The sequence below is a fragment of the Lytechinus variegatus genome, chromosome 1, assembly GCF_018143015.1.
Source record: "Lytechinus variegatus isolate NC3 chromosome 1, Lvar_3.0, whole genome shotgun sequence".
NCBI lineage: Eukaryota > Metazoa > Echinodermata > Echinoidea > Temnopleuroida > Toxopneustidae > Lytechinus > Lytechinus variegatus.
Window position 1 is genome coordinate 17785655 of NC_054740.1, and position 17251 is coordinate 17802905.

At 36.0% G+C, this 17251-nt stretch overlaps 1 protein-coding gene across 2 annotated transcripts in view; it reads right to left on the reverse strand.

Annotated features, from left to right (window-relative positions):
* The window catches only part of LOC121407749 (nck-associated protein 1-like), a 32159-nt gene extending 19748 nt beyond the window's left edge, over window positions 1-12411 (reverse strand). For both annotated transcript variants that reach the window (XM_041598952.1, XM_041598944.1), the window contains exons 1-5: window positions 12180-12411; window positions 3353-3460; window positions 2091-2183; window positions 942-998; window positions 52-194 (exon numbers count right to left, since the gene is read on the reverse strand). In XM_041598952.1, the coding sequence (XP_041454886.1) occupies window positions 52-194; window positions 942-998; window positions 2091-2183; window positions 3353-3460; window positions 12180-12290 (512 nt within the window). In that variant the 5' untranslated portion in view covers window positions 12291-12411. The remainder of the gene's footprint in view (window positions 1-51; window positions 195-941; window positions 999-2090; window positions 2184-3352; window positions 3461-12179) is intronic.
* Between the last annotated feature and the right edge of the window lie 4840 nt (window positions 12412-17251).

Sequence of the window (17251 nt, forward strand, 5' to 3'; positions counted from 1 at the left end):
CCCCATTACAGTGGCAGTCAGGTAATCTCCAGTAATCATCATCATAAATACCTTCTTTGATTTGCTAGATCATATGCTGTGTTGTATAGGCCCAGCATGGCTTTCCTGTCCTCAACTCTAGCCAGTAGTAGTAAGATTGAGACATACTTCACAACAAGGTCTAGGTAATTCTTGGTCATGTCAAAGTTGCAAGTCTAAATAGCATGGGATGAAAGGCAACAAAACAAATAATTAATGCATCATTCAAAATATAATGAACATTTTATCCGATTACAAAATGATGAATATAATATGACCAAACAACTGACATTTGATAGGCTCTTCTCTCAGCAGTAGCTGAATGATTCATGTTGAGTTAAAACAGTAAAAAGCAGTGAGCAACTATCATGTAGTCCTCTAAAATTTATGGACGCTCGTCGTAACTTGTATGACAAAATCATTCTTTGCATTTACATTTACCATACATGCATGGCAGTGATATGGTAGTTTTCTTTTATTGCTAAGAAAGCATGAATGCTTGTAAGCAATCAACCAGAAGACCGACGGCGTAAGGTCCTCTTTGAGGGACCTGGTAATGAGGATCAATGCCTTGCCAAAGGGCACTAGAGCACCAAGTGGGAATCGAACCCGGGTCAGCAGAATCCGACACCCCCATTCTATGGACTGAGCTATTGCGCCTCCTCCAAAATATGAATATTTCTCTTTTCTTTTTAGCTACACTGTATCACATCATTTGCAATTTTCTCACAAAAACAAAGAAAAATAGAGATCTATAAAAAGTTTAAAAGAATAATCAAAGAACAGTTGCAAACATCTACAGAACTTAAATTCAGGGAGGACAGAAATTACAACATAAAAAATTATGTTTGTACAGGACTACAATATTTTGCACGGTCTTTGAAATGAGTTTTCTATGGGATGATAATTAAGATTTTACTTACAATATCCAGGTTTGTGTTGCATGTTGCTATTACAGTCAATAGTTCTGAGACATGGTCCTAGTATTGTGAAAAAAAGAGAAATGCATTAAAGGGGAAGTTCACCCTGAAGAAAACTTTGTTGTAAAAATAGCAGAAAAAATATTTAAAAATATCGGTGAAGGTTTGAGGAAAATCCGTTAAAGAGTAAGAAAGTTATTGGAGTTCAAAGTTTTGGATTTGTGACGTCATAAACGAACAGCTGCCCCATATGTTATGTAATATAAAATGCATGAATTTCAAATTTTGTATGGTTCCTGATGACTTAATTTTGTTTTCTATTCATGATCGGGTGTGAAATGATTTGTCTATTGATATACAAACTGTATAGTAAAAACCATTTTCAATTTTCTGAGAAAATGACATTTTATTGATTTTTTACAATTCGCTATGTAGGAATGCTTCTCGCATATGACGTCACAAATCAAATAATTGAAATTCTAATAACTTTTTAATTATTCGATGAATTTTTCTCAAACCTTCGGCAATATCTTTTATTATTTTTTCTGCTATTTTTACAATAAACTTTTTGTCAGGGTGAACTTCCCCTTTAACACAAAATAACATAAAATGCAAAAACTTGTAATCATGGTCATATGTTGATTATTATCTCTCTTCCCTCTTTAGGCCCAACTCCAACTCATTCTTATCTTATTCTCTTTATCTCTAAGGGGAGGGGGTCAAATGTTTTACGTTACTAACTTAGAGAAATAATGTTTTCTTTAACTGAGGCAATTATTTGATTTATGGAAGGTCGACTTAGGCAGAATTACTGCTGTATTTGTTTTTTCATATCATGCTCATAAGAACGAATGGAGATATGAGAATTATTAAAAACACATGATTTGATGAATTTTGTTGATGCCTTCATAAAAATAAAAAAATGAAATTCAATGAGGGTCAAGAATGATAGGCATGGTATAAAGGAACACAGAGGGGTGCTTCACAAAGATTCACGTCTGACTAAAAATTTGATTTCCCAGTTTCAAGTGATATCACCAAAATTCACCAAATTAGTCAGATCATACTCGTGGGGTGTGAGAAACAACGTAATTATGGCTACTTAAAAAACTCCTCATGAAACATCATCCCCCCACTCCCTGAAAGTTTTACCTTGTATTCTAAGATATCTCTGAATGTCATGTAGTACACACTCAGCACCTTGAGAATCTCGGCCTTCCTGGTATCTATAGGACTCAGCTGACCCTGGAGGAAAATGATGCATAAACAGGAACATTTGTTTAAAAATTCTGACCTCATAAATGTTCTTTGGCTGAATTGGCTCGCTCCAACGATCTAAAATGTAAGGTTACCTTGGTTGACTGAATCTACATGTATCATTTAATCCCAAATGGCACACCAAGTGGGAAGAAATCAAGAATAACTAAAGCTTACGCAGGTCCCTCACTGTAGAATGCTTCCATTTAGTGTTTCTCAAGTAAACTTAGATTGATGTTTCAAGTTAATCCTTAAAATATATTTTAACCAAAAATATTTCTTTTGTTTTGGCATCTTATTCCTCCTTTTCTCTTATCTTACCTAAGAATTTCAATGTATGAAAACAACATTTACAAACTGTTATGGACATCATCATTCTGTCTTTTCATAATCTTAGAATGGGTTTCTTAGGTAACAGAATCATATCATCATCTACTACTACTAGGTCCACCACCACCACTATAATATTAGCCTAGGGCTACATAAATTACTATGTTGATGATAATAATCTAGGTAACTAAGAAATTCAGTTTAGAAAAACAAGGATATACACATATACTTAGTAACAATCAACATATTTTTTTAAATTCAAAATTAAATAATAAAATCACACAATACAGAACCTATTGTCCTGTCCTTTTATAGTGTAAACAACAGAAAACATATCCCGTGCTTTTATGGCCTTGTAGTGAGTCACAAAATGGCTAATTGCTGAATGGAAACAGTAGTGTGGGGTTCTTGGCAAGTTTCATATTAGATAATGATGTATATTATAAACTCAAGAATTTGTTTTTAATATTGTAATTTACAAACTCAAACTTTGAAAAAAAATGTTATAACTTGATATTTCCTTAATCCTGGCATCAGATGATACCACTTTCATGGATATAAACCTATTATGAACCTTGTGAAAATTGCTTTTATAATGAAGGCATATGTTATATATTTTGCGTTGGTGTCATTTTATCAAATTCCCTGACTTAAGAAACATCCCTAAAAATTTTACGTTTTAAGTATAGTACCTTTGACCAATATGAATGAAAAGGCAATAAAATCATGAAGATAAAATCTTGGAATGCCTCCATCGAGCTAAATGAACATTTCAGTATGCATGGGACATAGGAAGTAATTGAAAAAGATTATTCTAGTTTACTCACATGTGCATTCTTCTCTGTATGAGGAAATTTCCTGACGATACTCTTGAGACATGATTCCAGACTTTTCTCTGAGAGGAACGCTGGACGTGACTTTGGATCTTGACAAGCCTAATCATAGGAAGAAATACAACATGAGTGATTTAATAAACATGTATGACAAATACATTCACAAATGGTTTCTCCCCCCCCCCCCCTCTTTTACATTGTCTAAACATCCAACCTCCAGCATCTTGAACATGCCAGACTATTATATCCAGGTACAGATGGGAAGAAATTTCCCGCTCATCCTTACAAAACTAATGGCTTTGAAGAGCATATGAACAAAAAAAAGAAGGAAAAGGTAGACCTCCATGTCGCATTCGTTCTCGGTATCGATCAGCCATTTTGTTTGCAAGTTTGAAAGAAGCAGAATGAACGAGACAGAACTTTTCCTTTTTTTGAGGGTCCAGTTTGTGCCTCGATGTCAGGATTCTGTGTCGCGACCTTCATCCATATAATCGAGGTAGATTTAAGTGCATAATTTATTTTTCCCCATTTTATTTGGGGTGCTATTACAACCCCATTGCATTCACTCTAGGCGACAACGCAATACTTACCTGTGTTAAGAAACTGGGACTCCACTCACGCGCATTTGGGCCGCCCTAGCTTAGAACTAAGCTTTGTTTCACGAAAAATTGAATATTCTTATAATTCAATACATGTAACTAATTAGATTAGTACTGTTAAATCGGTACTCACCGGTTCTTTTCTTGAATTTTCTTGAAAATTCCCACGCTTCTGGCTTCAATTCTGCTATAAATTCTGTTGCCATAGACAGCTACACATGCAACTTTATTTATAAATGGAGCGCCCCTTACGAGAGTCGCTAATGCCGCGGAAAAATTGTTAGGCATTTTGGCCTGTGGTCAAGGCGTTCTTCTGTTCTATTTTTTTTTATAGGTATGAGATCGAAATCACAGCGACTATTCACACTGTTCCATAATGATTCCGAAAGGAGGTGCAACACCCCCCACCCACATGGGCGCAAATCCCAGGGGGACACTTCCCCCTAACCCAAAATAGTAGGGGCACATTATCAAATGTCCCCCTACTATTTTTGTTCTTTTATATATGATGGAAAGAAATAGGCCTACATCATTTAAATCGAAGTAAAACATGTATTTTGGACGAGACGACCTTCTTTTGGGGGTGATAAACCTTCCTTTTTGTTTTTTTTTTGTTAGTTTGTTTTTGTTTTTTTTTTGCCTGTTTTCCAGCCCCTGGTCCCCTACCTTAGATTTCCACCCTTGCCTCCCACTACTCTTGATATTGTTTGCCAATCTGCACGGGCGACGAGGGCTGGGGATGAGGAAAAGCGGTGAGACGAGAAAAAAAAATAGAAGGGAAAAGGTAACAGAAAAAAGTGAACGAAAGAAAAATTAATGGAAAATAAAAGGGAAGAGAAAATAGGGAGAAATGTGATGGGTAAAATAAATTATGGGAAAAGAGGACAGAAAAAAAGTGAACGAAAGAAAAATTAATGGAAAATAAAAGGGAGGAGAAAATAGGGAGAAATGTGATGGGTTACGTCGAGATTTCATGTGCCCTGCAAAAAGAAATAAGCAGAGGTTGACATGTTGTCTGTTTGGGCAAATGCCGGTCTATTTCTCGGACTGGCGCTCGTGTTGCAAAAATTATTACCGTAAGCTGATGGAATCACTGCTTCATGTATACCGACAGGATTTAGCCAGGGGCGGATCCAGCCTTCGCCAATAGGGGGGGGGCGGACATTTTTTCAGCCATATTTCCCCCGATCGGCCGCTCGAATATGATTTTTGCCGGGATTTTTTGTTTCTTTGAAGGGGTAGTCCTAAATGGTCACTTTTTAGATTTATTCTTATGAAACATAAATGTATAATACCATAACCCTTATTTGTATAATGCGAGCGGAAAGCGAGAGCTAAATTTTTTTGGAAATTTTATGTACTTTTTCCTAAAATTTTGAACATTCTGGGAAATGTTTGTTTTCCTGAAAAAAAGATGTGTATGCAAGTTAATAATTACTACGAACGTAAAGAGTGAGCAGAAATGAAGTGATGGAAAAAGTATTGTTAGATACTTGCTTGCAGTTAGCCATGAAGACGTTACACATTTTAAAAAATCAAATAATGCGAGCGCAAAGCGCGAGCCGAAATTTTTTGACATTTTTACCTAAGGAATGGAAATTCTTAGACGTTTTGTAACTTAACTGAATAGGTATATAATTAAACATGCGAGCACGAAGCGTAAGCAAAAAAATCGATATTTAGACCTGCTGAACAAGACACTCTATTAAATTAGTATTGTAAATCATGAAAAGGATGAGTAAGTGGGGATCTTCCTTACATTAATAATGCGAGCGCAGAGCGCGAGCAGAAATTTTGTGTATACGTTTTGAACTGCTCAAAATTGTACCTGTTATGGACTGCTTGCATTTAGCCATGAAGAATTTACATATTTCAACATTCAAATATTGCGAGCGCGAAGCGCGAGCTGAAAAATTTTGACCTTTTTTACCTGAATAATGAAATGCTAAGCACTTTTTGTAATCTTGGAATGACTCTAAGTATTTTATTGATGCGAGCGCGAAGCGCGAGCGGAAAAATTCTGGACACACTATTCATGTTTTATCATGAAAAGGATAAGTTATTTATCCGCGAGCAGACACTTTTTGATATTGTGATCTGAAACTGGATAATGATTTAAATAGAGAACAATCTGCGTATCTGAATTAACGTGTGTTTTAGATTTCGACCTAGAATTTGGGTATTCTAAGTAACTTTCTTATCATGAAAATCAATAAAGAGAGCGCAAAGCGCGAGCTAAAAATATATGATATAACAAAGGGTGAATTTAAGCTCTGTAATGCAAACACTTTGTGGGAAAATTGTGAATTGTGATGGATCACAGTTAAAAAAGAGCTGATGTATTTTATTTTTATTACTTTGAGTTTTTACATAGGACCGGAACATTCTATGAGGGCATTATGTCATCATATGAAAATGATGACCATCTTCCTATTTCTCTTTCTAAGCATGGGAGCGCGAAATGTGTTAATATTATGGCCTGAAAACTGGACATTTAAAGCACTTTGTAATTATGCATAAGAGGCATTATATCTATCAATGCGAGCAGAAATCGCGAGTCGAATTTTTTGATAAACTGTCATCAAATTAGTTTGATTTAGAATTAATATTGGGATATACATAACCGACTAATCCAAATGCTATAGCGTGCGGCGCTAGCTGATACGTTTTAACAATCTGACTTGAATAGGGAACTTTTTGAGAACTTTATGGAATACAGGAAAATAATAGGTACCTGAAAATTCAAATTTTGCGAGCGCGCAGCGCAAGCAGAAAATGATAATGTTCAGACCATAACACAGACATTTTTACAGAGCACTTTTTTTAAATCAATTTGTAAATGAAACAAAATAATGAAATTTCAATTTCCCAGCTGAAATATGTTTTGTATAATGACTTTAAAGTTTGATATTTCAAGCTCCATATTGAGCAAGATATGCAAATACCCTAAAAGACAATAAGGCGCGAAGCGCGAGCGAAAATTTTGTATCCTAACAAATAGATTAAAAAAAATTATTTTCAAAGTCTTCCCCTAATGTTATTTCATTTAATCATGTTCCTCCTCTTATGTTTGCCTTTCTTCTTTTTTCCTCTCTTTTCCCTTCCTTTTCTTTTTTCCTTTTTTTTTTCTTTTTTTGCTCTGCCAATAGGGGGGCCCGGGCCCCTCGGCCCCCCCTGGATCCGCCTATGTTAGCTGTTGTAGGTATAAATCGCGCTCTAACGCTCTAAAACTGTGTTCTTTATCAAAAAGCTGTCTTTCATATTCATTTTGTTCGCAAAAGAATGTAAAGTTAATTTCAATCATTGTCTATAGTTATCCTGTTTATGATAAAAATACTTAGAAATTGGGTTAGGTTAGGGTTATCAAATCATCAGGGCAGAAACATTTTTTTTCTGATTTTGCGCGTCGAGCTGGCACTATTTGATCTGTGAGATTATGTTTTTGATGACATTCATTGTATTCACAGCAATAATTATTAAACATTGCGCACGCGCCGTGCGCCGCATGAATTATGTAGATCAGGTGAATAACTTACCGCTACACACGAGCAGTTGCTCTATATATTCTATGTAATATAATATATAGAGCAACTGCCCATTTTTAATGGTCCATAATATACCCACTTTTTTCTTTTTTGGAACGAGTATGAATTTATCTACTGATATACTGAATGTACAATAAAAGTCATTATCATGTATTTCTTGGCATTTCATTTACTTTTTTTTACCATAATTATATCACATAGCTGCTCGCATATACGCCGTCACAAATAACAAAACAAAATCTCACTTTTTTTCTTTTTTGGTGGGGGATTGATTTTCCATACGCATACGTACAATTTTTCTAATTATTTTTTTCTGCTATTTTCATAATAAACTTTAAATGATTTCTCCTTTGCACTATTATTATTTTAAAGACAAAATAACAAAATTACATCTAGTCATCATCATCATATCATCGTCACCAACTTAATTCTCATCTTTATGACCACTACCACCATCATTATCATCATCATCATCACCGCCACCATCACCACCACTATCATCTTCACCAAGATAATTTTCATCATCATTATCATCATTGCCATCATCGTCTTTTTTTCTTATTTTTTCTCCTTCCTGCTTTTTTCCTTCCTATTTTCCTCTTTTTAGAGGGGCACACCACCACGCCCCCTCACTGGATATCCGCCTCTAACCTTTGTTGTTGTATATAAGTTGGCGGATGCCTCATGAAATGAAATTAAATAAGATAAAATAAGGAAAGGGAAACTAATTAGAAAAAGGACTGAGGAGAAGAAAAAAGAAAGCCAAACAATTAAACAAGAAAAAACAATATCAAAATTTTGTTGTAAAGTCTTCTACGTCAGTTTAATAATTATGTTTTCAATGAAATGAGAACATAAAAAAATTGAAACAAGTAAGATGGGCTATACATAGTAGCAAAGAAATAGAGGGAAGCTCCGAGACAATAAAAAGGGTGAGAAAAAGAAAGGACTTTGAAATACCCACAACACGAGCATAATAAAAAAATATGGAATAAGCAAGGACAAGTAGCTGAGGGACACCCCCCTCTCTCTCTCTAGTTATTTATGTATCAAACTCGCATACACAAGAATTTCTTACTAATCAAAATATTGCGAGCAAAAAGCACGAGCTGACATTTTTTTAAATATTCAAAACTGATAGACACATTTTAAACAATTCATGAATCATAATAATTATACAATTAGCTCATTACGAAAATCTCCCATTTAAATCTTTCCGAGTTAGCCCTGGCAAACTCGAAATTGAAACATTGACTTCTCTGCAGCACCCCAAGAAACCTTATCTGTCCCCAGACCGCAGAATGCCCTTGGGTGTGATAAGGGCATAAAGGGCTTGATAACAACAGAATATACAACTACTGAATTCCAACTGAGCTGCATGGTTGAATGATACTCTCCTGTAAAATAAGTTGTCTCTTATAATGGAAAAGTTGTTAACAGGAATTTGTATCCCAGAATAAGCTTTAAAGCATGAAAATTGGATTGGAAATAGATGAAATATTACTTAAGAATCCTCTAAACACAGAAATGATCAACTTGCATTTTGAAGGGAGTAGCCAAAATATGTTGTTGACACAATAGTCATCGCCCATCACTGACCTTGGCTGTGGTTTTTAGTTTTACCGCAAGTGCAGATTAATCTGACTGGCTTGAATTTCTGGACATCATGATTCGTTTTCTTGTTAGTTATTTCATCTTCATTTTATAAATACGACTTCTTAAATTGATAGCTACCCCAGATATAACTTTGAATTTCTGAAAAGGACCGAGTATAAGCCAAGATATGTTATATTCAGTTTATATGTCTCTCTGCTGAGCGCGCTGCCAACGCTCTTCATGTGCCCATATCGAACGGACGCATTTGGACTCGTTTCAATTGAAACATTGACTTCCGAGTTTCCCATGTAGACAGTCTTCGGGAACTCGGAAGTCAGTGTTTCAATCTGAAAGACAGCAAACTCGTTATCATTGACTAGTCTAATTCATAGACCAGATTACTGTTTCTATAAATGTATCTTTGGTTTCTAATGTAAATGAGAGGGGTGTGAATCACTTCACAACTTTTTACTAATTGATGGAATTATGAGGTTTAGCGTGGCAATGATAATACTCCTAATAAATAATATTTCTTAAAGTATGAAAAATTAGATCGCAATATGAGTGAGTATGCACTCATTAATTGCACAGATGGAAAGTGGAACAGCTAGGAGAATGGGGAAGGAGGATCTGAGGCAGAAGGGAAGAAGAAGCAGAGGGAGAAGTAGACAAAGAAGAAAAAAGAATCACGGATGATGATATCATGCGTAAGAGTATAGAAGAAAGAGGGAGAGAGGAAGAGAGAGAGAGATGACCATGACAAAGTGATACGGGCAGGAGCAAAGAGAGAGGGGGAGAGAGGTGAATGACTATAAATTGCGCTAACAAATGTCTGAGTACAAGACTATCCAACCTATCAAATGGGTTTCAGATGCGGTTAACTGTTGCCCACAAGGGGCTACTTGTGTTTACTTTCTTTGATAAGCTTCTTCGAGTTGGAACTCTCCCCTCTTTCAAAGGCAATGACTCAAAGTTTAAACGAGAGGTTTTCGTCATGTACCAATCGAATCATTCGATTGCGACAAATGATCTGAGAATTAATGTTTTTAGGAATTTATTAAATTAAAGCAAAGTATCTCAACATTAAAATAATTAAGGCGGGCTCAAGGTATCAGCTAATACACCGATAATTTTTTTTTTGACATTTGAAGTATTTTCGGTAATCATGAAAAAGATTGATATTTCATGAAAGCTCAAATCCCGAGGAGCGGAATATTTTTATTAATTGACTTTTTAAAAAATGTTCTAAGCCCCATTTAATATTTGATTATAAGTCGATGCAGTAAAAGCTGAAAAAATAAAGTATTTTGTGTTCCTCTATCATAATTGTCTTTCTCTTTAACCCTGGTTCTTTTTTTTTTCTGGGGGAAGCATTTTGGTTAAAAAAAGAGAGAAAAAAGATAATTGCTGGCTTGTGGACGCCCGGTGTGGACGGTGGTAGGGACACCCCCGCCCCCCCCCCCCCCCCCGTAGTTACGCCAATATGGGACCAAATGATCCTACATGTCCGAGGCGAAACTTGTGCAATCAAACGTTATTTCTGAAATAAATTAAAGCTTGCGCTGTTCAACTTCAATCTCTTTCAGCTAAATTTGCGATGAACGCTGCGTTATGAAATATATAATTATCAACATCTGGCGAAAAGAATAACCGACCGATCACCTGACGAGAACGCGTACTAAGTGATCTGCATATCAGGTCCGATCGCGAGTCAGAAGTGAAGGGCAACTGCCAAGAAAATCAGGAAAAAGTCGTCAAAATGTAAGTTCCCCTTCATTTCTTTCAATTTTTTGTTACTTATTAGAAAATAAATGTCTCATTAAAGCAAAATTTCAACAAAAGCCTCAAATTTAGCTATTACTTTTGTTGAAATTACAATAAATTTAGATCCACATAAATCTCTAACCCAATTTTAGCACTGATGTCGCCTATGAGGTCCATACATGTAATGTTTGGACCTCATTGGTACTAGGAGTGATTAGCCTGGGGCGTTTTGGGGAGTGAAAGTTATATACTGTACGTAGTCACTCCCCACTAACGCCTGGGTTTCCTCCCTATACTTCCCCACATACGGGTACAAAACCAGAAACTTTCGCCCCCGAGAATTCTACTTTCCCTCTAAAAGATCTAGCCCTAAAACATGTACATGGGGTCCAACTTCATTTCCAACATTTCAGCGATATTGATTTCATTTATAAAGAAGAATTCATTAAAAAAACGAGAGATTTGTTTTGAAAAGATGGAAAGAGCACGCAAATCGCGCGATTTGCGTGCTGTCGCCAAGCGGAAGACAAAGAAATCAAGATGGCGACGTAAACACGGAAGTAAGCTCTTTCCATCTTTTCAAAACAAATCTCTCGTTTTTTTAATGAATTCTTCTTTATAAATGAAATCAATATCGCTGAAATGTTGGAAATGAAGTTGGACCCCATGTACATGTTTTAGGGCTAGATCTTTTAGAGGGAAAGTAGAATTCTCGGGGGCGAAAGTTTCTGGTTTTGTACCCGTATGTGGGGAAGTATAGGGAGGAAACCCAGGCGTTAGTGGGGAGTGACTACGTACAGTATATAACTTTCACTCCCCAAAACGCCCCAGGCTAGGAGTGATTGCATTGGAGATACCCGCTGCCTTATAAAACACGGACAAGTCCTTGGCTCCGGCCCACTTTGTGGGCCTGTGATCCCTGGGTTAGGGATGTCAGTGTCAAACTCAAATTTTGTCTGCAAATAAAAACATGGCAATATAAAAAAATAAACATTTTATGTCATAATTAAATACATTTCAAGATTTCACAAAATATTGTCGAGATGGAAATTATCTAGTCTACATTAATGACATTGGCTTGCAAATTATATACTAGTATTCAACAAACATTGATGCCAAATTTCATTTTGTGAAAAAAATATTTCAGAACAAAAATATTTTAAAAAGTAGGGATCGTACGTCGAGTGTGCTAAAACGGGGATTCTACTTATGTGTAATTCGTAAGCAACCATCAAGGAATCGTGCTAACGCCGATTACGTTGTGTGCATCAGATATTGCATACGGTGATAATATGAGTGGCCCACTGTTATTCGTACCTTTTTGATGTTGTATAGTCTTGCAAGCATTCCTGTGCCACGATCATTGAGAATTGAAAGTTTTTCAGCCAGCTTGAGCTGGCCTTGAGATACAGGCATCCTGCTGGACATATCACACAGAAATCAACGACATCTAGACTCTAATTAAAGCTGAAATAACGGGCATTCGATACAGGTTTAGCATTCAAGGTGCGGCCTTGTCGCAGAATTAGGGAACTTAGCCGCTTGTTAATCAAACCAGGAAGAAAGTCGATTAAAACAATTTACAAACTTTATTAAAGACATTTTTTAATAAAAAAAATTTCCCTTTATCTTCCAATTTTTTTATTTAAAAATAATTAATAATTACATAATTTATTATTTTTAAATTATTTTTTGAACAAAAAATATATTTTAATGCACATAAATATATATGTTTTGTATGTAGATCGGCAATATCATCTTATGCATATCGTGACCCATATAGAATTTCAGCACGTGAATGCGGAAGGAAAATCGATAAACATGCGTACCGTGGCACGCCTAATTCCCCCCCCCCCCCCCGACATGGTTTTTTAAAGGGTCATGCATGTCACCTAGTGAACGTAACAAATTTCATCTTTTTTTCTTTACAAAACGAAACGGATATACATGTGTTTGATTTGTATATGCGAGATAATTTTTCACGGGAAAAGATTCTTTAACAGTTTATTTCTCTATCCGGGGGGCCACTAATGCCCTTTTTACACAGGATTTTCTTAACCCCGGACTATCGCTAACCCCGTACTATCCTTAACCCCGTACTATTTTTTTTCCTTTTCACATATGCCAAATTGTTATTGCTAACCTCGGATAAGGAATGCTTGCTTTTTACACACGAAACTCGCTACCCAGAAGGAAAAAACAGTTCTACTGGACCAGTTAGACCAGTTAGACCAGTATAATTTTAACTGGTAACTCTGGAAATTGGAACATCGGTTTACTGGTCTAACTGGTCATACTGGTCCAGTTAAAATTTTACTGGTCCAGTTAAAAATTAAACTGGTCTTGAAGTACTGGAATTTTATACTGGTCTTGTTTCTGGTCTCACTGGTCTTCATACTGGTCTAACTGGTCCTCAAACTGGTCGAACTGGTCCTCGTACTGCTCTTACTTGATCAGTTTTTTTTGGTTTGTTATATACCATGGCCAGTGAAATGTGATGGAAAAGATAGTTAGTAAATTAATCTTTCTGCTGTTATTTTGAATGTGATGTATGAAATTACACATTTTCATTGTGAATTAGTTCACACACTTATTTTGAAGGTTTTCAAACAACAATGAGTGCTATTGCAAGGATATTCCATTATAAATCCTGATTTTTCTTTAAAAAACAGGAAATATGCAAATAAGGTAAACCACGTGATCAGCATCATCAGAATTACTGGTATTACTGGTCTTGACCAGTTTAATTTCAAACATCTTTAGACCAGTTGACTATATATCAGAGGAATACATCTTGCTTTGAGCTTAATCATAATTAGAGGAAATAATTATTTTAATATATCAATACTTGATAATTATGATAATGTTAATAATGATAATAATTACAATAACAATAATAACAGTAATAAGAATGATTACAACAATGATCATAATAATCATAATAATAATAATTGTGATAATCATAAGAGCAATGATGATAACAATGATAAATGATAACGATAATAAGTTTCTCTGAATTGCAAGATTCATTTTTCATAATTTGTTAAATGATCTGACTTGAAAGTCATTATTTATTGGACCAGTAACCAGAATGCAATTGTTTGAACTGGTCTCCAGTTCATTTTTACTGGTCCAGTTAAAAATCAATTGGTCCAGTAAACATATACTGGAAACCAGTAAAAATCTACTGGAAACCATTTATTGGACCAGTAACACCAGTTTAATGAAAAACAATTTAACTGGTATTACTAATTGCTTCAACTGGAATGCAATTGTTGGAACTGGTCTCCAGTTGATTTTTACTGGTCCAGTTAAAAATCAACTGGCCCAGTTAAAAATCAACTGGCCCAGTAAAAATATACTGGAAACCAGTAAAATTATACTGGAAACCAGTAAAAAAAATTACTGGTCTAGTTGGTTTTTCCTTCTGGGTAACCCCGGACTAGTGGTTTTTGTCGATCATTCGCAGTACAAGTGCTTCACTCGTACACTTTTTACACACGCTACAATTTCCTTAACCCCGTACTATAGGTAGGGCAAAATTGCCATTTAGCCCCACCTATAGTACGGGGTTAAGCTTAGCCCACTTTCGTTTTACACATGCGATCTTAACCCCGTACTATTGCTCTTAGCACCGCAATTGGTGGGATAACCCTGCTTTTTTGCAGGGCCAAATAATCCCGTACTATAGGTGGGGTTAGCCCACTTTGCAAAAACGCTGTGTAAAACGAAAGTGGGCTAAGCTTAACCCCGTACTATAGGTGGGGCTAAATTGCCATTTAGCCCCACCAATAGTACGGGGTTAAGGAAATTTTAGCCTGTCTAAAAAGGGTATTACATTGACGAGTGGATACCACGCGCGACCAAAAAAAAAACAAGTAAAAAGGATGTCCTTTTCAAGATAGGGGACGTTACGTACGTAACGTGATAAGGGTGTCAAAAACACAAAAATTATGAAAAAGGGGTATCTATTTCGCTAGGAAAGTTACGTTACTTGAGGGTCAAATTTGCGGGGATATGATAAAACAAAATTAAAACGTTTTAAAAAGCATGTCCTTTCTGCCCCAACACTACGTATTTAGAGTCCGATTTGGGCCGGATGTGGAAGCTGGGGCCGTACTAAACCAAAGGGTGTGTAAACTGTAACTGAGGTAAAACAGACGACCGACGGACCTGTGACATAAAAATAAAATATCGCTGTACTTGTTTATAAGGGTTCATTTCAGGTAATACTTGCCAAGAGTATCGTTTTGTTTCCAATACTTGTTAAGGGTATGGTTTCAGACGCCAATAATTGTTATGGGGTGCATTTTCAGAATATGGAAAATACGTGCAGGTTTAGGGTGCTTTTCGAGACCCAATGGTCACGCATGGTATCCACTCGTCAATGGAAGTCCCCCCCCCCCGGGTTTCTCTATTTTTTCCCGAGTTTCAAGACTATATAGGGCACACGAGTGTAATTCATCTGCGCGCAATGCATGCCGGACAGGCGTAAGTAAAGATCACATGACTTTGTTGATTGAAATAATTCATTAAAAATAGATCAAATGTTTGTATATCAAAAGAAAAACGATAGACATAATGCTATGTTCATACTCTTTCATAATCAAGGCGTTTGGGAAGGCTAGACTGCATTTTTGTATTTCATTTTAATCATTATTACCCACAATGCAGTTCTGGTTTTTCTGGCGATGAACTGGCCGAAATTATGGTTAGTCTTATTTCAGGCCATTTAACTTTTGATTGAGCTGGTCAAGTACCTGATTAACATATCAAGTCTTAATGCACTGTTAATTGTGACTAATGTCAGTGAATTAAAGCAAAATCTATCGAGGGATTGATTTTTAATGATTTTTTGATGAGCTATGATATAACACGTGAGTGAATGGGGGTCTGTATTACTCATGTGTGCCCTATAGAGTATCCCAATTAAGGGAGCCCCCCTGTCACACCGCAGACAGACAGGACGATGTCTGGACGGTGTCGTATGAAGGGACGGATCATGCGGTAACCCGTAAGATACGATAGTCTTTATAATAATAATAATTAGAAAAAAGAATACAAATAAAATTAAATTAAAATTTAAGGAGAAAAAAAAGAAAGGAAAAAAAAAGAAAGAAAGAAGGAGAGGAACGATTTTAAAGGACACGTCGAAAAAAAAAGAAAATAATAGTAGGCCTAACGAGTTGGCGATGATGAGTCAAATATGACTGGTCGCCATTAATATCCAACAAATAACAAAACGAACAGGGAAGTTTTAATGCCGTTTGAATTCATCTTACAAAAAAAGTATCATAATTTTAAATATCCTACTAAATGTGAGCTGATGTTCTTTTCAGTGTTCTGACCTAAAAAGCGACAATTGTATGCAATATGACATTTTATAATCGTTAACAAGACACATAATATAATGCAGGGGCGGATCCAGCCTTCGCCAATAGGGGGGCCCGGATTTTTTTTCAGCCATATTTTCCCCGATCGGCCGCTCGAAGATAATTTTTTTGTTTGTTTCTTCGAAGGGGGTAGTCCTATATGTCACTTCTTAGCTTTATTCTTTAAATCAACATGAATATATAATATCATAATCCTCATTTTATAATGCGAGCGCGAGCAATTTTTTTTTTTGAAATTGTATGTATTTTTTCCTAAAATTTGAACATTCTGAAAAAAAATGTGCCTGCAATAATTACTACGAACGCGAAGCGCGAGCAGAAATTTTTGATACACGTTTTGAACTGATCGGAAAGGCAGGCCTACCTGTTAAGACTGCTTGCAGTTAGCTATGAAGACGTTACATACTTTAACAATCAAATAATGCGAGCGCGTGAAGCGCGAGCTGAAAACATTTGACATTTCTACATAAATAATGGAAAATTATAATCAATATTTGTAATCATAAAGAGGATAGCTATATGACTAAACAAATGCAAGCTCAAAGCGCTAGCAGAAAATGTTAAACGTTTTGAACTGATCGAAAGTGCCTTTTAAGGACTGCTTGCACTTATAGCCATGAAGACGTTACATATTTCAACAATCAAATAATGCGAGCGCGAAGCGCGAGTGGAAAAAAATCGAGATTTAGACCTAGAACGGGACAATCTATTCATGTTTTGTAAATCATGAAAGGGACGAGGGGGGATCTTCCTACATTAATAATTCGAGCACAAAGGGCTTGCAGAAAATTTTTGAAATTGTGATCTGAAACTGGATAACGGAATGATTCGCGCGTGTGTTTCGGATTTTATAATCTAGACATTCTAAATACATCTTTTATCATGAAAGTAAAAGCGAGCACGAAGCGCTTGCTTAAGATATTTGATATTCCGATCTGAAAAGGGGGGGGGGGTCAATTTCAGCTTTATATTTCAAACACTTTGTTGGAAAATTGT